The following is a 23,558-nucleotide window of genomic DNA, read 5'->3' on the forward strand; positions in this document are numbered from 1 at the left end:
GTATGGTCCCCATCACGCACCAAGTGATATCCTAGATAGAGAAGTTCCCTGAGTCACATTTCTGGGGCAAAACATTATCCTTCATTGGTAAGTGTTGCCATCACACAGGTGGGGGAAGGACAGAATGGTTCCAGGAGGAAAAGAAACCAGTGAAAGGAAGCACCCTTTTCTCTCTCTGCTCTGTTACTGGAACTGCTTGTTTTCACACGACCCATCTTCACAGTTACCCAGAGTGACCTCCTCACTCCCATCTTATAGTAGAGAAAACTCAAAAATGTTGCTCCAGAGTCACATTTGGAACTGTGGCAGGGCCATTTTCAGCACCCTTGCCTTCAGGTTTGGGGCTCAAGATCTAAGACTATACATGAGAGGAAACTGGTTTACTATCATGGAGCCCTCTGGTGGGGCTGGAAGAGGCCAGTCCCAACCTCATAGGTGGGTGGTACCTGACGATTGGACAACTTCAGGATACCATCCAGGCCATGGTTGCACTCTAGCACTGGAAAATGTCAGGTGTGCTGGTAAAACCAGGAGCACCAGTCAATACCCAAGTTACAGAAAAAAGTCCCTCTGAGGTCCATGAAGCCCTTGCTCAGATGGGACTTACTAAATTTAAGAGTAGTGTGCACAAGGAGAGGAACTGTCCAACAGGATAAAGTTGAACATAACAGACTGAAGCTTTCTTCTGCCCTGTGTTATCCTGACAAAAACATTCTGAGGAACTATACGGGTAGAGGCTTGGCTGGGATAAGGGACACTCAGAGGGGCTTCAGATGGGAGCCTAATGGAACTGGACAGGTGCCCTACACACAAAACACAAGACACTGAGACAGCCGGGTCTGGAGTGGGAGAGACTGACATGGTTGGACAACTGGCATGCTGACAGCCGGAGTCTGACATGCCCCAACAGAAAGGAACAACACTGACCTTTTTGAGAGTGACAGGATGAGGGCAAAGTGCACCCTACACATACACACCTATTGTTAGTGCATGAGTGGTGCTGGTGCTGAGGAGAGGTGAGGGATACCAAATGGGCTGGAGGCTGGTCTTCATGGAGTGTGACTGAGGACTCCTGCAGGCAGTGCCTCAGTTTCTCCCTTTGTTTTGAGGTCTCAAGCTTTGAAGGTAAAGTTTGAACTAGCTGCCCTGGAAGATCATCTGTCTGTGATTTGACGGATGTGTGAGAGAGAGGATGGGGAGTGTGCTTGAGCCTGGGAGGAATTGGGCCATGCCCCAGGACTTGAGCCATCTCTGGCACAAAAGGAGTTAATGGCAGGGACCGCGCCCCCCCTTGTCCGGGCACGCGCAGCGCGCCCCCTCGGTGCGCGGGCACAGCAGCCAGGCTGCCGGAGAGCAGATCTCGGGGATTCGGGTGCGGAGCCCTTGGCCTGGAAGCGATATGGGTGGTCCGTGGCCCGGTTCAGTCGCTCGCAACAGCCCGGGGAACAGGTGAGGCCGCCTGCCCCGGTCTCTCATCCTCTAGCTGCCCATACCTTGCCCCAATCCTATCCCTTCCCAATCCTGGGGTGCTCCACTTCCCAGCCAGTGCACCCCATCCTCAACCCCATGTTCTCCTTCGGCACCCCTGACCCCCCACCCAATCCTCCCCCGCATTTCCTCCCCACCTCCTTCCTCCCTGAATCCCGCATCCTTATCATCCTCCCGCCCATGGTCCCTCTATTTCCACTGCCCGGCCTGCATGCTCATCAAAATACCCCTCCTGAGGGCCCCCTGCCCCGTTTCTGTTTTGCACATTGCCAGTCCCCCCTCCCCCGCAGTGCAGCCCCATCCTTCTTCCATCATAGCATCTCACAGCCAGACTCCCTCCCCCACTCTCTGCAGCCCCCCCCAACGGAGGCCTTTATCCTATCCTCCCCCATTCCAATGCAGCTCCATCCCCCAATACCATTCAGAACCCGCAAAGCCCCCAATACTGCAGTTCTCGACACCAGTCCATTCCTGCACAATGCCCCCCGCCCAATACTGCTCCAGCCCAGAGTACCCCCAGATGCTTTCTGAGCCCCGGCTTTGCCGCCTCCCCTTGTCTTCTCCCAAATTGCAAGTTGGACCAGGATGGAGATCTTGGCCTTGGGGACTCACAGTGGGTCCTAGGGTACAGAGGGCGTTTGGGGGTCGGTTGATTTGTCTAGGTGTTCACGGGGGAAGGGCTGCAGGAAATTGACTCACAGGAGAACAGCATTTGGTGCTCAAGGGTTACTGGAGAGGGAGGCATCTCAAAAGGGTTAATGGAATTTGCGGGGAGGGGCAGCACTGAGGGGGTTAATGGTGTGGGGGGGGTTGCTGGCGGGGAAGCCGTGTGAATGAGCGGTCTGTGCCCCAGAGTTGCCATGGAGACGGTGAATGGGGGGATTGTGTGAACTCAGCTGCGGACTAGCCCCCACCACCAAACACACACGCACACCCACTCCCTCCTGCCCCACCTCCCTACTCCTACCCCTTCCCCTCCTCCCCCCACCCGGGTGCATTCTGGGCAGTGTCTGGGATCTAACCACCCATACTTTTATCCCCATTTCCTCTGAGCCCCCCCTTTAGTCTCTTTGCCCGCCCTCCCTCCTCCTTTTTCTCTTTCCCTCCCTCTCCTCTCTCTTTTCCTTTCTCCCTCTTTCTTCTCTTTCTTTCTTTCTTTCTTTCTTTCTCTCTCTCTCTCTCACACACACACACACACACACACACACACACACACACACACACACACACACGCTCACATTCCCCTCTCGGTGGCGGTGGCCGGGCGTTCCCATTCTCCCTCCCCCACCCCTTCAGCCAGTTCTTAAAGGAGCAGGCCTACAATCTTGGAAGGCGGGAGAAATAGGGGGAAACTCAATTGTGTGTGTGTGTCCATGCGGGAGTGTCTGTGTGTGCCTGTGTCTATGTGTTGACTGTACAGCTGTTGTGTCAGAAGGCCTGTGTGCCTCGAGTGTGTTGCTATTTCTGCTTCTGTCTCCACCTATGTGTCACCATTATGCTGCCTCTGTCTCTGGATATTTACCTATGTGGTATGTGTGATTAGGTTTCTCTGAGTCTCTGTGTGTGTCTCTGAATGTATCTCTCTGTGAGTCTCTGGCTCTGTGAAGTTGTCTGTCTCAGAAGGTGGGACTACATGAGGGGGTCTCTGTGGGTTTGAAATATATGTCTCTGAGTGAATATCACAGTGTCTGTGATCCCAGCTTTCTCTCTCTCACTCTCTCTTGAGTCTTTGTGAGTTTATTTCTGTGAGTCTCTGAGTGTGTGTCCCCCGCCCTCCGTTGTTTATTTTACACTGGCTGAGCATCAACAATGCCTAGGGTGCTAGGCAGACTGCTTTCTGCCTCAGTTTCTGGCACCCCGTGTGAATTAGAGATAACTGCCAGAAAGGACTGATGCTTAAGTATTTGGAAGCAGTAAGGGCTTTGGAGAAATGTACAGGAGGGCCTGGGGACTCTCGTAAATGTCTGTCCTGCCCCCTGCCCTGCCACAGAGAGAGGGGGTCTCTCTGGAGGCCCCTTTGCTTGTGTAATGCACATTCCCTTATTCTGCCTTAGTCCTGGAGTGAGGTGCACAATCCTACCCTCTCCTGACATGGAGGACCCTATGGGGGTTATGGGTCTTGGAGGCTAGAAGCTCAGTGTCCAGGAAGAGTACCCAGGAACTTGAGCTCCACTTCCTGTTCCCCCACATGCTACTCTGGCTCCAGTTGACCCCGATGAACTCCATTGGCTGAGAAGTTGAAGTTGGGGGCTGGCAACTTACAGTGGCAACAACTGTCAATCTCTTCATCCCCTTGGCTTTTCCAACCACTTCCCCGGGTGTAGCGAATGGCTCTAAATGGCAGTATGAGGGTCCTTGGAATCCCAGGTGTGAAGAAACGTTTCTTAACTGTAGAACAGCCCGAGCACAGTAGGGCCCCAAAGACCCACTCCACGGTCCTCCCAACCATCTTGGATGACGCATACTTCCCTCTTTCCACAGGCCTGTCTGGCCCTGAGGGAGTCCCCTTTCTGAAGCTGTGGTGCTCGGACGACCTGCTCTGTACGTTGCCGGGCACCTATAGGTGTCCCTCGAGAGTTCAGTTTTGAGGTTCAAGTCAGTGTGGCCATGAAGGGGCTGCCTGTTGGGCTGATGCTGTGACCCTGGAGTCTGCCTCTCCTGCCAGTCCCCCGGCCCGGAACATGTGGCTGTGGCTTGGCCCATCCTCGCTGTCCCTGAGCCCCAAGCCCACAGTTGGCCGGAGCCTGTGCCTCACCCTGTGGTTCCTGAGCTTGGTGCTGAGGGCCAGTACCCAGGCCCCAGCACCCACAGTCAACACTCACTTTGGGAAGCTAAGGGGTGCCCGGGTACCATTGCCCAGTGAGATCCTGGGGCCTGTGGACCAGTACCTTGGGGTGCCCTACGCAGCTCCCCCGATCGGCGAGAAACGTTTCCTGCCCCCTGAACCGCCCCCATCCTGGTCGGGCATCCGGAACGCCACACAGTTTCCCCCAGTGTGCCCCCAGAACATCCACACAGCTGTGCCCGAAGTCATGCTTCCTGTCTGGTTCACCGCCAACTTGGATATCGTCGCTACTTACATCCAGGAGCCTAACGAGGACTGCCTCTACCTGAACGTCTATGTGCCCACGGAGGATGGTGAGTGCGGCCAGGCGCTATGCCCTCCCTGCTTCCCACCCACCCCACCGTGTTTGTGGCTGGCATGTGGTCGTGTGCCCTGAAGCATGCATCTGTCTGTCTGTGAAAAGGCTTTTAACCATCACTTGGCTTGGCCTCCCTCTTCCTCCTCCCTGTTCTTTCCTCTCCCAGCATTGTCTGAGCTCCCATGTGTGAGTGACACTGTTACCACAGGATGGGCCTGGCCAGGCCTGAGAGCTTTGACAGGTCTAGGGCCAGATGCTGGATGGGGGTTCCCTGGGGGAGTATGGGTCACTGCTGGCAGCTTCCCCGCGGGAGGATGCTGGCTCCACCGGGCCCCCCTGTTGCCATTCCGCCTGCTCTGAGAGGTGGTAGGTGTGTGTGGCCAAGGGAGCTGGGTGTGTGTGGGGGGAAAGGGGGCAAGCCTGGTGAGCAGTGCTTAGGTGCCTCCTCTTTCACTAGCTGATGCCTCCTCCCGCGGGGGTCACACTAAGGTAAGTGACAGAAACAAGGAGATGGTGGGACAGGCTCTCTGCCATGTGCCGCCTGCAGAGCAGCTCATGGGGCCTGGGGGGTGGGGGGTGCATGCCCCTGGGCAGAGGCCTCCTGTTATTTTTTAGTTTTTTATTCATTTTACAGTAAAGCGGATTTCCAAGGAATGCGCCCGAAAGCCCAACAAGAAAATTTGTAGGAAAGGAGGTAGGTAGCCAGCCGGCGGGGAGGGAGAGAGAGAGAGAGGGAGGGCTGCCTGCCCACCTGCCCTTGCCCCTGAGGACCCAGCCTTCCTTCAAGTAGCCCAGGCTCAGGGGGCGGTTGGTGAGCAGGCATAAGTTCCACCTCATCCAAGGGCCCCGGCTCCCCTCAGGGAGGCTCTGGTGGCCTAAGGCAGGTTCAGAGCAGAAGCAGCAAAACCCCGTTTCTTTCAATCTTCCTGGCCCCCAATTCCACCCTAAAGTGTGTGCCGAAGACAGAGCCAGTGCTTTCCTCCAGGTCACCCCAGGAGAAACTCTAAGCCGCCAAAATGGAGCCAGAGGCTCTGCCATTTTCCTGGTGAGGGAGCTGCCATCTCATCCTTCCGTGCTCTTTCCCAGGTTGAAAGTTGAGATTCAACTCTCCAGCCCTGGAGCTTAGACCAAACTGTACCCAGGCGTAGTAACCCTGCCACTTTGTCTACCGCCTCTGGCCAGGGCATAGCTGAGTGCCCCTGGCTGGCCTGGTGGCAGACCTTGGGAGGTCTCTGGGAACTGTGGACTCTAAAGGAGGCACAAGATCTCAAATTTCAAATTGGCACTCTTGCCAGGAGGAATTTGTCCCCCCACCACCTGTATAATAACTCTTCCTGTTCCAATACCACTTTATGTTTTCTGCAAAGCATTTGCATACTTAGCTCAGAAAAGCCACCCCCCTCCCTTCTCTGGAAGCTTATAAAGCACGAGTTGGTTTCCCAATTTTACAGATGTGGAAACAGGCCCAGGGGAGTGACTTGCTGCTGCTCAAGACCCCTTCCCTGGTCTGTGGCAGGGCCTGGACCAAAACCTGGGTCTCTTGACCCTCAGGGAAGTGTTCTTTCCACTGTAGCATGCGAGGCAACTCCCATCTGGTCATTCCCACCTCCCTGACTCTGAAACAAATGGTGAAATACGGATGGGGTGAATCAAATTGGAAGCAGTAACAGACTAAGGAACAGGTGGAAAATCACAGCCTGGTCCCTACAACCCTTTGGCAAGCTTGGAGTTTGTTTTCCTTTGAAATCATAGGGCAGGGTTCCCCCAGGTGCGGTCATCAGGGACTGGATATTCCCTACCAAGTAAGAATCTCTTAGGAGAAGAGCCCAGAAATGTATGTGTTGTGCTTTTGATGCACACTGAAGCTCTGAGGGATGTCCCCTGCCCCAGAGATAAGCTTTCCACCACCTCCCCACACCCAGCTTAGGGCTTCGAGCTCAGAAGGCAATCAGTAAACACGCTTTTGCATGAATGAAGATAGGAGATGGTGGTGCTGTGTAAAGAGTATGGGTCTGGGAGCCACAAGCCTGGGTCCCATATCAGCTGCTAACTCACAGTGAAGCCTTAGACAAGTCTTTTCCTTTGAGAACCTCCGTTTCTGCATCTGAAGGTGGTAGGGGACTATTCCAATCTTAACAATCCTTTAACCTGTAAAGGAATTCATGAAGAGGGTCTGTTAAACCTGCTTCTAGTAGTTACTTGCTTACTTGGGTGTGGGGATGGAGGGGGAGGCGATGACATTAACCATTTCCTAGGAGCAGTTGATCCCCCAGAGCACCAGTAAGAGGCTAGGGCAGTCCAATCCAGTCCTGAGAGTCCAGACCTGGAAGCACCAGTCAAGTTCAAACATTTACCAATCGTGATTGTTGACTATGGGCAAGGCCATGTACTAGGTGCTGTTGGGATGTGGAGGGATATGAGGTAGAGGAAAGATTTAGAAATAACTAAAGACTCGGTCGCTACCCTGAAGAAGCTCCTAGACTAGTGTTGAAACTTAGCTGGTTTAGTGAAGCCCCACAGGCCAAGCTGGGAAGTGGGTTCCAGACAACATGGGAGAGGGCATCTGGTCATTTAGCTGCTCAAATTAGTTCCCTATCCAGGGCCTGTTGGCCATTTGGAACAGATTTTAAAAGCCTGCCTCTTGGGGGAGACCCATCCCCAAAGATGGTTATGGGAGTGGTGTGTTCAGGGCAGGCAGGGCTGGTTGGGCACCTGCAGCAGCACAGTACTGGACTGGGGGATGGTGGTCTAGTTGGTCCCTGGAGGGGCGGGGACAGGCATGGCAGTGAGGAGTTGCTCAGTGAGTGCTATGCAGAGGGAGCAAAGCATCTGTACAAAGGAGGCTGGGACAGTGCAGCAAGCCAGGGACATTCCCAGAAGGGGACAAAAGGGACACATCTTTTAAGTCAGGGTCCAGAGTACGTGAAGAAATTCCTGGGGAAGGTGTGCCCTGTCCCCCCACCTCCACCTCCATCAAATTGGAGGGAATTCATGTTTAAGGATGAGTGATTCCTTGCTGTTTGAGGACGGGGTGGGGCTTTCTGCTGCGTGATGATGCCCCAGGCCCCACAGGGTTTCTGAGGGCAGTGCTGTCGTCAGGTGTTAAGACGATAGGCACCACTGGAAGTTCAGAAAGCCAGAGGCAGTTTCTGCCCCTCAGGCTGGGCTCTTGCCCTAGTTGAAAAGTTATTTTATAATTTGAGGGCGGCTCCTGTTTTGATTAATAGCTGTAAGGGAATCCAGACCAGCTGAGAAAGAAAGCTATTTGCTGCCTCCGGGCCAAGAGTATCTGATGTCTTAGACAAGAGGATAAGCCCTGGGGTACCATAGAATGACCTCTGTTTCCACACACTGATCAGCACCCGGGCGGTGGGTCTTCTTTCTCAAAGCCATTTTCAAGATGAACTTCTTGTCTCCTTAGAATGGGAAGGAGAGTTGGCGCCAGCTCAGCCAGGTCCTAAACTTCTCTCCTCTAGTTTCTTCTTTTCTCTTATTCCTTCCCTTCCCCCTTCCCCATGCTCCACCTCTTTTCCTGACTTATTTTTTCCCTTCCCTTTCCCCATCCCAGAAAGGTGGCATGGTGCAGTGGAAAGACCATGGGCTTTGGAATCAAGCAGACCTGGGTTTGGATCTCACCTCTAGCACTTCCTAGCTGTGTGATCTTAAGCAAGTCACTTTGCTTCTCTGATCCTCAGTTTCCCCATCAGTGAAACAGGAATAAAGATAGTCCCTCCCTCACTGGGGTGTAAGGATCAAACAATATGGCAGAAGTAGAGTGTCTGGCACATGGTAACCATTCGGTACATGGTAGGAGCTGCTACCATCATTCCTATCTCTGTTTCTCTCTCTCTCCCTCTCTCTTCCTCTCTCTCTCTCATGTCCCTTTCTCCTTTTCCCCTTCCTTCTCTTCCCTCCCTCCCTCTCTGGCTCTCTTTCGATCTCAGAGCAATGCTTGCTGCTCTCAGGCCTGGTTCCTGTGGGCAGGAACCCCATTTGCCGTTACCCAGAGCAGGTCCCAGCGAGGAAGAGCAGAGGGAAAGCTTCATCTCCCATTTTCTCCTGTGGGAATCAGAATCAGTTGAGACCCAGCTTGAGCCTGCCCCACTGGGCCCAAATAGCTTAGGGCTAGGGTCCCTGTCTCTGCCCTGACAGCTCATGTCTGTAGCTACACGGTGGTGATGCCGCCTCTCACCCTTGGCGCCTGCCCCCACGCTCCAGCTCAGCTGGCCTGTGTACGCATGCGCAGCCCCTTCCACCTGGTAGAAGGCCTTCCCCTGAGATGGTCTCCAGCTCCATGCCCTGGCCCACCTGCTGCTGCCTCCTTCCTAACTGGGAAGGTGGTTGGCTGAGACAGGCTTTTGGGGACAGAGAGGCAGGTAGGGAGGTGCAGTGAGGCCAGCACAGCAGGGGCCTGCAACACCATCATCCTGATGAAGGTCTGGGCCTCAGCCCACCCATTCCCTCAGTTCTTGCCATCCCTCCTGCCTGTCCTGGGCCCAGGCCCAGAGCTGGCTTGCTGGGCCACACTGCAGTCATGCTGTTTTTGAATTCTCTCTCTGTTTTGTTCTCTGTTCTGTGCTGTTGTGTCTCCCCGTGTCTGGTCCCCAGGATCCGGCGCTAAGAAACAGGGCGAGGACTTAGCGGATAATGACGGGGATGAAGATGAAGGTATTTGGGGGCTGCAGGGCGTGGCGGCTGGTGCATGGCACAGAGCCCCTCCCCCTCTCAATGGGGAGAAGCCCCGTCTGTCTGTCTGTCTGTCCGTTGGTGTGTTTCTGTTCCTGTACAAGGCCGTTGGGCTGTTCATCCATCTTTGGCCTGGTCAGCCACTGGGAGTTCCAGGGTGATGGACACGGCTGGCGGGAGCAGGGGACCACGAGCGGAGCCATGGGGTCCCCCACTGCCCGGAGACAGCTTCCTTCCCCATCTTCTGTGGTTCCTGGGCACCTGCCCCGACTGAGCAGCAGGGAGAGTGGAGAGAAAGCAGGACGGAGGAGGGCGGGGGGTGAGGAGAGGAGCAGAAGAACCTGAATGGCAGGAGCCCCTGTGTTTTTGTGGGGAGGTTGGCTCCTGGGAGAGGGAAGTGAGGAGTGAGGCAGTGATGACCGCAGGGGCTGGGGAACAGCGCCACCTAGAACCTCCTTGGCCTTCGCCCAGAAAGAGAGAGATGGCCTGGGGTCAGGGGCTGTATTAGGTTCAGGACGGCCACGAGGACCAGGCTGAAACACCAGGCTGAGGCCAGTATGCCACAGACCAGGCAGTGGATGGCATAAGATCCTTGGGTGACGGTTGAACCAGTCTTCCTTCCTCCTCAGGAAAACAGGTTGTGTTTGCGGCAGCAGAGAGCATTCCCTTCTACCTCCATGCCCCGGCCCCCACCCCTGGGGGCCACACAGCTCAAGGGGGCCCACTGGTGGCTGGTAGGGTGTGCTGGGGCAGCGGGGTGCAGCCCAGCTCCCAGGCTGGGGGTGGGGGGTGTGCTGCCGATCTAGGCGATCAGCTCTGTCCCCACTTGGGATGGTCACGGCTTGGGAGCAACCGCTTAAAAATCCCTTGCTGAGTGGCCTCTACGGAGGCTCCATCTTCATCTCAGAGCTGACTGGGGGGTGGGCTCTCTCATTCTTAGTTCTGCCCCCACCTCTTCCCCATCCCCAGTGTTTGCAGCTAAGTCTGCCTGATGTCCAGGGAGAATGGGGTGAATGAGCACATGGTTGAGAAACCATGTCAGTAAGGTCCCCCCCAACCCCATCTCTGCCATTCTCTCCCCTGTCCCCACATTTTCCCTTGTTCTCTTCCTGTGCCACCCCTTATCCCCACACCTCTTGTCTCTGTCTGCACTGGGGGGCCAGCTGCTGCCAATGGCCGTATTTCCATGTAACTGGTCTAGCCTTGGGGGTTTCAGGGCTCCCCAGCACCTGCTCTCTAAAGCCATGTCAGGTCCCAGGACTCCTGGGTGCCCAGGGCAGGGACTCACTGATCCAGCTAAGGGACCAGCCCTTTCTCTTCCTCCTGCCCCATCCCCCAGGGCTCAGCCACAGCCTCTGTAGAACTCACTGTATCAGGCACACCTGGCTGCCTTCAGCTGGGAGGCACTTGAAACTAGTCTTTAAAAACATCACCAGAATCTGACTTTCTCTGGCCGATGGCCCAAGCTCTGGGCTGAACAGCCCCCTGAGTCCTGCCCTCAGAGATGGCAGTGGTGTCCTGGAACCTGGGATAGCTTTGCTGCCCGCACCCCACCCCAGGGCTGGCAGGGGTGGGGGAGAAAGGGCAGCCTACCCAGCCTGTATCTCAACCCTTCTCCTTGCAGACATCCGGGACAGTGGCGCTAAGCCTGTCATGGTCTACATCCATGGAGGCTCTTACATGGAAGGGACAGGCAACATGATTGACGGCAGTGTCCTGGCCAGTTATGGCAACGTCATCGTCATCACCCTCAACTATCGGGTTGGAGTGCTAGGTATGGTTCCCTGTTGGATGCCTAGAAGGAAGCCTGAGCTCTCAAAGAGGAAGGATAAAAGGCTGAGGAGCTGAGAACAAGCCCCTGGGTTCTCTAGCTGGTCCTAATGACGGTGGTCACAAGGTTGTTATCCGTGGTCTTACCCAACTGCTCGGAGCTTATGCACATCCCTAGGTCCTTTCCTGGAATGTTGAGATGCCATTCGAAATTCAGTTCAAACTTCACACCTTCTCTTAGGCCTCAAGCTAGGTCTCTGCTTCCAGATTTTTGCATGGCTGAGTTTTGTAAAATCAGTTTATTTTCTGGTATCCTGTCCTTATCCCTACTCTCCCACCCTCACATCCCTAAACACCCTATACATACATAGATATTCCTTTTAGTCAATCACACATCTGCACACCCATATACCCTCACATGTCCACATGTCCACATGGCCCACATCCATCCCCATGTGTCCAACTATTTCTCACTTCCACAAACATACACACACACACCCCTACATCTACAGACCCCCTCACATATATGCACATTCTTCCACCATTCCATACACACTCCACACATATATTTTCCCCAGCGCACATAACCAGATACCCGCATACCTCTCTATACTCCATATCCATACCCCACATCTACACAGATTTTTCTCACCTTCCATGCGTACACACACACACACACAGTTTCCCTCCACATCACTATATCTATGCCCATATACACCACACATGCCCACTTCACACTTCCCTCTATCCCCATAATGCACTCTACACAAAGACCCACACCCTGGGTCTATACCCACACCCAAACCCCACACATATGTATAAGGGCACACACCCCACTTCTGTATCCACTCTCCTCTAACATCCACACACACGCGTATGTCCCTCAGCTTCCCTACATAAGGAACTAATGTTCCCCTCCCTACACATATAGGAGCCATACCTGCAAGTCCACACCTCCCCACCCCGAAGTACATAAATACTACATATATCCCTCATATCCCTGCTTCCACATGTACACACACATTCCATGCTCTACATGTAATATATGTCCCCCCCCCTTATACATCCCCCGTTATACACAAATCCACAGACCCCCATGCACATACCCACACATACACGCGTATATATGCACACATACTCTTCCTATACACATCTAGCATATATGTGTCCAATACATACATGTATACATATTCCTACCCCACAAATATACATGCATCCATATACCCACACCTGGTCATCCATATCCATACATGCATACACACTCAGGCACACCCCACACTTACATACCCCATATACATACACTACACATTTCTTCTACTCTACACATATCTCCATATACTCCTATCCCTTACACCATTGTGCTCCCACACATACACACTTACTTCTCAAATACCTCCTCATACACACCCTTATCCCCTTCCCACACATACTTTGTCACCCACCTGCTTATTTTGGAGACTTAGGGTGCCCCTCTGCCCTGTGCCTTCCTTGATAACTGTTAATGCCTGACTGTGGCCAAGGTCTTGAGGTAAACAAGTGCCTCAGAGAGGGCAATCAAGCACACAGGCCTCTGAGGGTGCATGCAGCCCCATACCCTTGGAGTGGCACAAAGAAGCCAACTTCCTGCCTGGGGTGTCCTCAGAGTCCCAGTGGGGGTCAGGGCTCTTTGTCAGGTCTGCAGGCCTGGGTGCTGAACCAACAAGTAGGCCTGGCTTCTTCAGGGCTGGTTGGCTGATGGGACCTTATTTTCATATACTTGTGAATATGTAGCTTGCCTGTTCGAACCTCAGAGGCCCCAGAGCTGCATTTCACTTGTGGGTGCAGTTCCATACACAGAAAAGCCACCTCCTGTTGACTTCCCCTTAATACTACATGGGATAGCAAGACATCTTTTGGGGGTTCAGGCTGGAGAAATGATATTCCCTGAAAAAAGTGGAGCCTGTGTCCCCTTCAGCAGATCCAGATACTAGATGTGACGTATGTGGGGCATCTCCCTGATCTCTCCACAGTCTAGTGGGCTTCAGGTTTCATAGTTCTGCCACTGCTCCTGTGGCTCTCGGAGTTGCCCCTGACATCATGGCAAGACTCTCGTAAGCTATTCTGTCCCATTGAGAAAGAGGATTGGAGTCTTGACAGTAAAAATGGTACCATGCAGGTGGCTGTAAACCCACACACTTGGGCTGCCCAGTGCCTGAAGAGTAATGAATATACAAATGTAATCACACACAGATATGCAGGCACACATGCATGGTTGTTGAAGGCCAGAAGTAATTTTGTTACTTTATTTTCTAAATTAGAGTGATAGAAAATGTTCGACTCAGCTGCTTTTAAAAATGATCAACACAAAGCTCCATTCTCTAAGGACCAATGGAAAGCACAGAGAATACTAAGAATATGCTTCAGTTCCAAATTATCTGACCAGCTGGAATGAAGGCAAAGAGAGAGTGGAGAATTGGGGAAATGAGGGGAGAAAAGTAAGAAAGGGAAGGAAAGGATGGTAAAGAGAAAAGAGGATGAGAGTGACACAGAGAAAGGAGGCAGAGGAGAGACTCAGGATTTGAAGTGTCACTTGGGAGCTGTGGGCTGCAAGCTCCCTGTGATATCCTGGTTTGGTGATTACTTCACAACCCATCAGTTGCTCTAATCCTTAAGCTTGTATATCAGAAGTTTTTAACCTCTTGGGGAGTCTTGGACCCCTTTGAAATTGTGATAGAAATGATGGCCTCTTACCCCAGAAAATGCTTGCGTGCATACACACACACACAAACACACACACACACAAACTTATAGAAATTATTTCATGGATCCCACTGAAACTCATCCACGAAATTCAGGTTAAGACCCAGACCACCACCTTACAACCTCCTCTCGTTTGCATAACCAGAACAGCAAATCTTGGGTTTAAAAAAAAACAGCACATTTTTTAAATGTTTATTTTAAAAAAATAAACATTTGTATTCTTTGGACTTAAATAGTTAATGATCAAAATAATACTACCCAAACCTCAGAAAGAGCCATAAAGTAAGATTTGGCCAGAAGTTTCCCACTACCTCCTGTGTGCCCTTCAGTGCCTGCTCTGGAACACAGATGTAACCAATAAGCCACTGATTGGACCCTGGATACATAGGAGATGTTTTTGTCTCTTGGCGCTAGATATAGAACATGGGTTTGTCCCTGTTTCTTGGGGATTTTGCTGTATAGCTGAGGCTTTGTTGTTTTGTTTCCCAAAACATGTGACCAGTTTTGGACCTTAATTATAGGCATTCATTCACTCTCCTTCCAATCAGCTTCTCCAAGCCCTGAGCCCAAACAGACGGTTCCCTCCAAGGTGCTTTTTTAGACATCTTAGGTGATGCACATATTTTATTAGACGATGTCATAGGTGAGTCCATGGATCCCATCCAAGGCAGAGAGGTAGCTATAACTTGAAAAGCCCCCACTGGGCTTGAGACCAACAAAAGAAAGGGACCCCAGTAGGATATAGGATGTGGATATCCCTGGGGCTGAGGAAGTAGGGGCTTGCTGAGTTTTCTTTCAGATTTCAGAAATGAATCCTACATCCTTGCTCAGATACCTTCAGGCAAACTGAAAACCTGGTAAACATCAAGCCATGGATGACATATGTATCTGGTTTTGATACAGTGTACCAGATTCCCCTGTCTTCTGTTGACAAGCAGCTTACCATGTACTGCAGTATAAACTCGGGCCCAGGGAGACTGGCTTGGATTTGCTCTAGCAGTTTATGGAGTTGGGTGTCTCAGCCCCCATTCTCACATGGTTTCTCTGGATGACTTAGTTACTGGGGAACCAGCAGCAAATGACTGCTCTTCCAAACTGCCAGGTTTTTTTGTGTGTTTGTGGTCAGTGACATTTACTGTATCATCTGCCTGAGCCTGTTGGATAGAGCACTTCAAGCAGGACGCTTGCAGTAGGATGGTTGACATGACGTCATCCACAAGCTTCAGTGCCTCTTATCCTGAGGTTCATGGGACCTGAGGGAGCAGAGAGTGATGCTCAAATCCTCCACTCAGCCCTTTCAGGCCTTTGTTCCCAACCCAGGAAATTGGTACATCTTGGAGAAATCTACTTTACTACATCCAAATGCAGGCTCTCCCTGCTGATTAGGACAGGTGTATTTGACACATTTCACTGAATGATACCTTGGCAAAGACCAAAGCCAAGTCTGCTATTGCCTAAATAAGAGACAAGGCAGAGAGAAAATGGGGGAAGGAGAGAGGAAGGAGGACAGGCAGGCTAAGAGAAATACAATGATTTTTGCTAGAGGGTCTCAAGGCTTGGACAGCCAGGTTGGATCTTGGTCAGCATACTTTTCAAGACTTGCAGGAGCAACTTCAGCTTATGAATGGGCCAACAAGAAGCTGGTTCCCTTGTCTAGAGGCACAAGAGCTCCTCCATTCATCCTCATTCAGGCATTCTCTAATTCCTTCTCATTTCTTCATTGGGAACCTGGGGCTAAAGAGGGCTTATGACTAGGTCCTGAGAGGAATAACTAAGTACTTTACATACTTAATTGCACCAAAGGTAAATTAATAACATACTTGAAGAGGGTGAAATGAGCTCTTTCACAGTAGCTAGATTCAGAAGGACTCAAGAAAGACAGTGATGAGGTCTTGTGCCCGCTGGAGTCTGTTTGAATTCAGCTTCTGCCCGTGGTCTACCAGGCCCATTGGAGAACTCTCTGTGAGCTGAGGGAGCCTCCTCAAACATGGCCTCCCACAAAGTTGATCCCAGGGGCTGTGGATGAGCTTTTAACTGTGGAGTTAAAAAATACTGACCCAGGTATAGGTTTTCAGTGTGTAAGAGCACCACAGCTATCCACCTGGAAAGAACCTTTCCAAAAGCCTAGGGCAGGAGATGATAGCCTTCCAAGGAGCCTAAATACCAGGGAAGAGGATGAAATGAAGCAGCAAGATCAGACTAAAATGGAAGCAGGGTGGGGTGGGGGGAATATAGGACATCTCTGTGGGATAGCCAGCAGGTGGGTGGGAAGGTAGTCGCCATGGCAACAAGTCTCCACAGCAGCAAATCCCAGCAGGTGGGTGGGAAGGTAGTCTCCATGGTGACATGTCTCCTCAGCAGCAAATCCCAGTGGGTGGGCGGGAAGACCTGTTTCTGTGGTAATGAGCTGCACTGACTTCCCCATTTCTCCACCAGACGAAAAAGATGGTCTAACCCAGTGGTTTTCCAACTTTAGCAGGCATCAGAATTACCTGGAGAGCTTGTTAAACATAGAGATTGCTGGGCCCCACCCCCAGAGTTTCTGATTCATTAGGTCTTGGAGGATGGGGAAATGAGGACCTGCCCTGAGAATGAGGAGAAGGGGGCATCTGAGGCCCTGGAAGGAAGTGGAAATGGACAAGCTTGGATAGGGGGTGCCAGGAGGGCTTAGGGATTATAGTCTCTTGGAATCTTCACTTCCTCCAGAGACAGAACAAAGGGAAAAGAGAAGTAGCTATAGATGTATAGTGTGCTGAGCATATTTAAGATGCCTATGCTCATTTTATCCTTGATACAACCCTTTGAAGTATTTTATCTCCATTTTACAGGAGAGGAAACTAGAACCCAGGGATTTTCAATAAGTTGCCTAAAACTACATGGCCAGTAAATGGTAGAGCCAAGGTCCCTGCTCTTTCTACTCTGTCTTGACAGGTGCTAGAGTAATGTATCAGTTAGCACATCAAGGCAGAGGATGCTGGATACTGGCCATTTACAGTTCCTGCAGTTTAAGTCTCCCAACTGGAGGCATCCCTTTCAGACAGTCTGGAGACCCTGCCTTCCAAACTGGGGAATGAGTGGGAGGTAGGGAACTGATCCTCCCTAGAGTGATGGTGCTGGACCTTGCAGAAAAGAGCAATGGTTAATGCTAACTGGGTGAAAAGAGCTACACTGCATGCTCATCCTCCATCCTCATGCCCCTGACAGTCATCATCATCCAAATGCTCCACCCCTCCACCTTCACTGTCCTTGTGCCCTTTATTGAATTCAGGTTTCCTGAGCACTGGTGATCAGGCTGCCAAGGGCAACTATGGGCTTCTTGACCAAATCCAGGCCCTCCGCTGGGTGAGCGAGAATATCGCCTTCTTCGGTGGTGATCCCCGCCGTATCACCGTCTTTGGCTCGGGCATTGGCGCATCCTGTGTCAGCCTCCTCACGCTGTCGCATCATTCTGAGGGTGAGTAGCTCTTGGAACAGCACAAGAACTAGCCAAGTGCTGGCTGCCAACCCTGACCCCAGGCCCTCCAGGCTCCGGGGTGCCCAGCTTCATGTCCCAAGAGCACCCAGGGGAATCAGCAACCCTCACCTACCAGCTCAGTGTCCCTTTGGGGAGAAAGTGAAAGTTGTGTCTGACTCTTTGCGACCCCATGGACTATACAGTCCATGGGATTCTCTAGGCCAGAACATTGGAGTGGGTAGCCGTTCCCTTCTCCAGGGGATCTTCCCAACCCAGGGATCAAACCCAGGCCTCCCACATTGCAGACAGATTCTTTACCAGCTGAGCTACTAGGGAAGGCTTCTTTGGGGAGAAGTGGATGGGAAGTGTTTCTTTAGGGGAAGATGTATATCTCCCAGTGTGAGAGAGGGAAGGAGAGAATCCCATTTATATCTTGAGAAAGGAAGGTTCTCTTTGTGATGTGGGAGTCTTATTGAGGAGTGTGGGAGTAGGATGTCTCTCTCTCTCTCTCTGAAGGGACACTGGCTCTTTTTGGGCAGGGGAAATCTTTCTGTGTGGGAAGGACACGTGACTTCGGGTAGAGCTCTAGAGTGGAAATTAGTTTTTAGGTGTAAGAAACACTCATTCTCAGCCTTCATCTCTGAGGAGCAAGTCTGTGTAAGACAGGAACTGCCCTTGACGGGGGAGACGGGGCCAAAGCCAGCATTAAAAACCTGTGGGGGAGCTTTGTTTGAGGGATGGCAAGTTCTTATCACACTCCAGACCAAATCTCTCCCACCACCAAGCTGTATGATCCCAGCTAAGGGAGACTTTAATTTTTAGCCTGATGGGAAGCCTCTGCCAGTGACCCTCCCAAGGGGGCCGAATAGACCCTTTTTTGTGTTCAGCAGGAAATGTTCTCTTCACCTGTGGACTATGAGTACATGCTAAGTTGCTTCAGTCATGTCCAACTCTTTGTGAACCTATGGACTGTAGCCCACCAGGCTCCTCTGTCCATGGGATTCTCCATGCAAGAATACTAGAGTGGGTTGCCATGCCCTTTTCCAGGGGATCTTCCCGACTCGGGGATAGAACCTGTGTCTCTTACATCTCCTGAATTGGCAGGCGGGTTCTTTACCACTAGCGCCACCTGGACTCTAAGAGCCCTTTTTACCTCTGAGAGGCAAAGATGAGCTTCCCAAAATAAGTGTCCTTCTTTAAAGTAAGGAAAACAATGCGAGAGAACACAGTTTTTCACTGGAATCCACCTTATGAGTTAGTGATATTCTCACAGGAAGACTTGCGTTCTCTCTTTGAAGAAGGCCTGTCTCTCTGAGGGAGAAAAATCACCTTTTCTGACCTAGAAATTCTGCCTCCGTCCCTCCAGGGACTCCATGAGTGAAGACTAAGGTGGGAAGTAGGCAGCTTAGAATGTGTTCCTAGGTGATGGTACGGGAACAGGAATTCCTTTTTTCCATCAAGGAGAGTGAAGTGACGAGTGGTGAGGGTGCCTCTGTCCGGAAAGAGGAACAGTGCCTCCTCTGATTGGGGGCTATTTCCCTGGGAGGAGAAAGCCTTTCTTGGTGTGGTGCTAATTCTCTGTCTGATAGTGGGCCTGTGTCCCTGGCAACCTGGCTGCTTTAAAGATTTATTCTCTCTGTCTTTCTGTAATTGATTAATGGAGAATAATCTTTCAAAAAATGAGGCTTTCTTATGTAGTTATCTATATTTCTCTCCCTCTCTTTTTCACCCATGCAGACTCCCTTAAACTCTCTTTCACTCTCTCACACATATGACATGTGTGTGGCCATGTCATATGGCATACAGGATGTTAGTGCCCTGAACTGGGCTCAAAGCCGTAGTCCCTTCCTACATTGGGAACACAGAGTCTTAACCACTGGAGCACCAGAGAAGTCCCATAAACTCATTCTCTTAGAGGAATAGAACTGTGCTCCTGTGGGCCAGATTTTCCCTTACTTGGGAATGTTGAGGTCAGAGAAAGAATGATACCTTTTTTCCATAGAGGGGAAGAATCATCTATGTTTTGAGTTTGGGGGACTGACTCCTTCTTAGCGAGGGGAAAATCTGGACCTGAGGCATCAGTAGCTTCAGGAAAAGGAAAGTCCCTGTGGAGGCTACAGTTTGGGAGGACACATGCCCTGGAGACCTTCAGACCACAGGGCCTTTGCCCTCAGGAATCCTTCCCCAAACTCCCAGAATGTGAAACTCTCTCCTGCCTGCATTTCTCATCCCTCATGAAAAAGACCCCTTTGTGGTGGAAGCGCCAGCTCCCTGGTGGTGTGCTGGCACAGAGCTGGGCCCAGCTGGGCAGGAAGCAAGAGGGGAAGAAAAGGAGAGATAAAGAGAGGGAGCCTAAGGAAACTGATGTCTGGGACCCAAGGGGTTAATTCTTCCTGGCATTTCCTTAACCCCCAAGTTACCAACCATCATCCTAGAATGAGGAGACAAGAAACAGGCAGGGGACCAGTCAGGAAAGGAGCCCAACAACCCCTCCTCTGGTCCTAACCCATCATTCTAGCAAAAGGGTTATTCCTTCTTCACAGCCCATTCAACCCAGAGGGCGACCTCAGTAAAAAAGGAATGAAGAGGTATTTGATCTGCCCCACAGGGACAAGGCCTAGGCCATGAGTGACATGATGATCTGACTTGGTGCTATCTATTTTCTAAGGGCTTTTCCAGAGGGCCATCATCCAAAGCGGTTCTGCTCTGTCCAGCTGGGCTGTGAACTACCAACCAGTGAAGTACACCAGCCTGCTGGCAGACAAGGTGGGCTGTAATGTGCTAGACACAGTCGACATGGTGGACTGTCTTCGGCAAAAGAGTGCCAAGGAGCTGGTAGAGCAAGACATCCAGCCAGCCCGCTACCATGTGGCTTTTGGCCCAGTGATTGATGGTGATGTCATTCCTGATGACCCAGAGATTCTCATGGAACAGGGCGAGTTCCTCAACTATGACATCATGCTAGGTGTCAACCAGGGTGAGGGGCTCAAGTTTGTGGAAGGGGTGGTGGACCCTGAGGATGGTGTCTCTGGCACTGACTTTGACTATTCAGTCTCCAACTTTGTGGACAATCTGTATGGCTATCCTGAGGGTAAGGACACCCTGCGGGAAACCATCAAGTTCATGTACACAGACTGGGCAGACCGTGACAATCCTGAGACCCGTCGTAAGACACTGGTGGCACTCTTCACTGACCACCAGTGGGTGGAGCCCTCAGTGGTGACGGCTGATCTGCATGCCCGCTATGGCTCGCCTACCTACTTCTACGCCTTCTACCATCACTGCCAGAGCCTCATGAAGCCTGCTTGGTCAGACGCAGCTCATGGGGATGAAGTACCCTATGTTTTCGGTGTCCCTATGGTAGGCCCCACTGACCTCTTCCCCTGCAACTTCTCCAAGAATGATGTTATGCTCAGTGCTGTTGTCATGACCTACTGGACCAACTTTGCCAAGACTGGGTAAGGAGAAGGTGGGGGTTCTACTTTGGGACCCTAGTGTGCCCTCCCCTCTGCTCCTCTACCTAAACCTCTTCCATCATCTCCCTTCCTAAAACAGTCCCCAAATCTTGATTGGTAACCCCTTCATCCCTCTCCGTACATCCCCTTATCTAGTCTTTCATGCCATTTCCTTCCCTTAAAAATTTTTGTTGAGGCTCAGAACTTGGTCAGCATTAGGATCAAGCAGGAATGAGAATTACTGGCATAACTATGGGGTTTGAGTTTAGATGGTAAGAGGCCAGGTGAAGTGGGAATAAAGTACAGTCAAAAAGCCTTTAAAGGGCTCTTGGAAAAACTGGGCAGCTGAAAAGATTAATGGATGCTCTGTAACTTGTGAGAAGAAGCATCCTATAGCTTGATTTCAGAGGATGGGTGCAGGGGAGGATGTGATGGTTTCCATGATGCCATGGGCAATAGAAGTTCAAGGTCTGGGTATGGACAGGGTGAGGGACCCCAAAAAAGATGGAAATGGTAGGACATTCTGGACTGGGGAAGGGGTTTAGGGCTGGGTGTGAAAGGAAGAATCTGGGCCTTTTCCTCATTAAATAGAGTGGTGACCCCAGATTTCCATGTGGTATTTCAGGGATCCAAACAAGCCGGTCCCCCAGGATACCAAGTTCATTCACACCAAGGCCAACCGCTTTGAGGAAGTGGCCTGGTCCAAATACAATCCCCGAGACCAGCTGTACCTTCACATCGGGCTGAAGCCAAGGGTCCGCGATCATTACCGGGCCACTAAGGTGGCTTTTTGGAAACACTTGGTGCCCCACCTATACAACCTGCACGACATGTTCCACTACACGTCCACAACCACCAAAGTGCCGCCCCCGGATACCACCCACAGCTCCCACATCACCCGCAGGCCCAATGGCAAGACCTGGAGCACCAAGCGGCCAGCCATCTCCCCCGCCTACAGCAACGAGAACGCCCAGGGGTCCTGGAACGGGGACCAGGATGCAGGGCCACTCCTGGTGGAGAACCCGCGTGACTACTCCACTGAATTAAGCGTCACCATCGCTGTGGGGGCCTCCCTCCTGTTCCTTAATGTCCTGGCCTTCGCTGCTCTCTACTATCGGAAGGACAAGCGACGTCAGGAGCCCCTGCGGCAGCCCAGCCCTCAGAGGGGAGCCGGGGCTCCTGAACTGGGAGCTGCTCCCGAGGAGGAGCTGGCAGCACTGCAGCTGGGTCCCACACACCATGAGTGTGAGGCGGGTCCCCCCCACGACACCCTGCGCCTCACCACGCTGCCTGACTACACGCTGACCCTGCGGCGCTCCCCTGATGACATTCCACTCATGACCCCCAACACCATCACTATGATCCCCAACTCCCTGGTGGGGCTGCAGACATTGCACCCCTATAACACCTTTGCCGCAGGGTTCAACAGTACTGGGCTGCCCCACTCACACTCCACCACCCGGGTATAGTAGCTCCAGCCCAGAGCACAGCCTATATCCTGGTTCTACCCCTCCCAGATCCACAAAAACACATGCACACATGCACACACACACACAGACACGTGCAGACATCTATGTATACGCACGCACCCACACCCAACAGCAGACCCACGTGCACAAACATAGACAGATATGGACATGCACCTGCATGTGCAACAACACAAATAAGGAAGTAAACCTGAACAAGTCCTTCAAATGGAGACACACATGAGTCCTTGGGAAACTGAGGACCCATGGAACAGCAGCTGAAGCCGGCTCCCAGACCTGACCACAGACACTCCCAGGGAGCCTGAAGCACCAGCTGGATACCCCTTGGTGCTCACCTTCCGCATCTCTTGGAACTGCACCACCCACCAACTCCAGACTTGGGAGCTTTAAAGAGCAGAGTAGCTCTTTCTCCCTTAGACTTGGTCTTTTTTCTGGGTCTCGTTTTTGTTGATTTTTAAAAAAAAAATTTGGAACAAATGTTTCTCCAACCCATGAGTGCAAAGAGGCTCCGGAAGGGGGGGCTCCAGGCCCAGGTCTCTCTGGCTTTGGAACTCCAGTTGCTCACACAATGACTGAGGAACGTGAGCCCCAAGAAAGAAACAGATTCGAGCAAGACCATGGGGGAGAAGGAGGAAGGGGCTGTCGCTGGATGGGGTTGGAAGGCCTAGGGGACAACTCACCAGTCACCTCTATCTCTGTGGAGGGCTGTGGAGACCACAGGTGACCTGCGTTCCCCAGGAGTATCGGCCTCCCTAGACCAGGGGACCCCAGATTTGGTGAAGGAGGTTTTGTGGAGGCCATGTCATTATTGGGGGCCCTGGGTGTAAGCTGGGTCCTACCTCTGCCCTTGGGGTAATGCTATCAGAAATTCACCCCATTTTCTTTAGAGTCTCTTTCGTGTATGTCATTTCTCTTTCAAAAAGACGGTGTTTTTTGTTGTTGTTGGCTTTTTTTTTTTTTTTTAAAGAAAAGTTCTTAAAACACTAACGGAAACCCATGGAGTTTGTCCTTTGTAAAAATTTTAAACACAGTGTCTTGATATAAAAATAAAAAATCCAGTTAGCACTCCCAAACTGCCTCCCTTGCACAGGCCTTGCCCTGACAGACCTCCTGGCAGGGCACCTCTGCGGGTGAGGACTCACAGTCTCCCTCTGCATCCTGTGCCTTTAAGCCGATACGAGTCTGGGCAGCTGGCTGCTGACCCCCTGCACAGAAGGCCTCTCATATCTTAATCAGGTTGCTGTCCCCACCCCCACCCTCACCCCCCAACGCTCTGGGTTCCTGCGGCTGAAGCCTTCTCTCAGCACCTCGGGGCCTCCTAATGAAACTGCAAAAA

General features: G+C 51.9%; 1 protein-coding gene across 4 annotated transcripts; it reads left to right on the plus strand.

Moving 5' to 3' along the window:
* Window positions 1-805: 805 nt before the first annotated feature.
* On the plus strand, window positions 806-23,295 carry NLGN3 (neuroligin 3). Of its 4 annotated transcripts, none has more exons than XM_043458229.1 (8): window positions 806-1,449; window positions 3,970-4,626; window positions 5,266-5,325; window positions 9,240-9,299; window positions 10,942-11,091; window positions 17,095-17,280; window positions 19,949-20,738; window positions 21,361-23,295. In XM_043458229.1, exons 2-8 carry the CDS (start codon window positions 4,170-4,172, stop codon window positions 22,202-22,204), a joined length of 2,547 nt encoding a protein of 848 aa, XP_043314164.1. In that variant the 5' UTR covers window positions 806-1,449; window positions 3,970-4,169; the 3' UTR covers window positions 22,205-23,295. The 4 variants fall into 4 exon arrangements, with proteins under 4 accessions (XP_043314164.1, XP_043314166.1, XP_043314167.1 ...); XM_043458230.1 differs by lacking the exon at window positions 806-1,449 and adding an exon at window positions 2,710-3,855; XM_043458231.1 differs by lacking the exon at window positions 5,266-5,325 and having other exon boundaries at window positions 994-1,449.
* Window positions 23,296-23,558: the final 263 nt, after the last annotated feature.

The sequence above is a fragment of the Cervus canadensis genome, chromosome X, assembly GCF_019320065.1.
Source record: "Cervus canadensis isolate Bull #8, Minnesota chromosome X, ASM1932006v1, whole genome shotgun sequence".
NCBI lineage: Eukaryota > Metazoa > Chordata > Mammalia > Artiodactyla > Cervidae > Cervus > Cervus canadensis.

Coding starts and splice junctions, on each gene's coding strand:
- NLGN3 (XM_043458229.1), top strand. CDS start 4,170: ATGTGGCTGTGGCTTGGCCCATCCTCGCTGTCCCTGAGCCCCAAGCCC. Junction 5,326..9,239: donor GAAAATTTGTAGGAAAGGAG/GTAGGTAGCCAG, acceptor TCTGGTCCCCAG/GATCCGGCGCTAAGAAACAG. Junction 20,739..21,360: donor ACCAACTTTGCCAAGACTGG/GTAAGGAGAAGG, acceptor GTGGTATTTCAG/GGATCCAAACAAGCCGGTCC.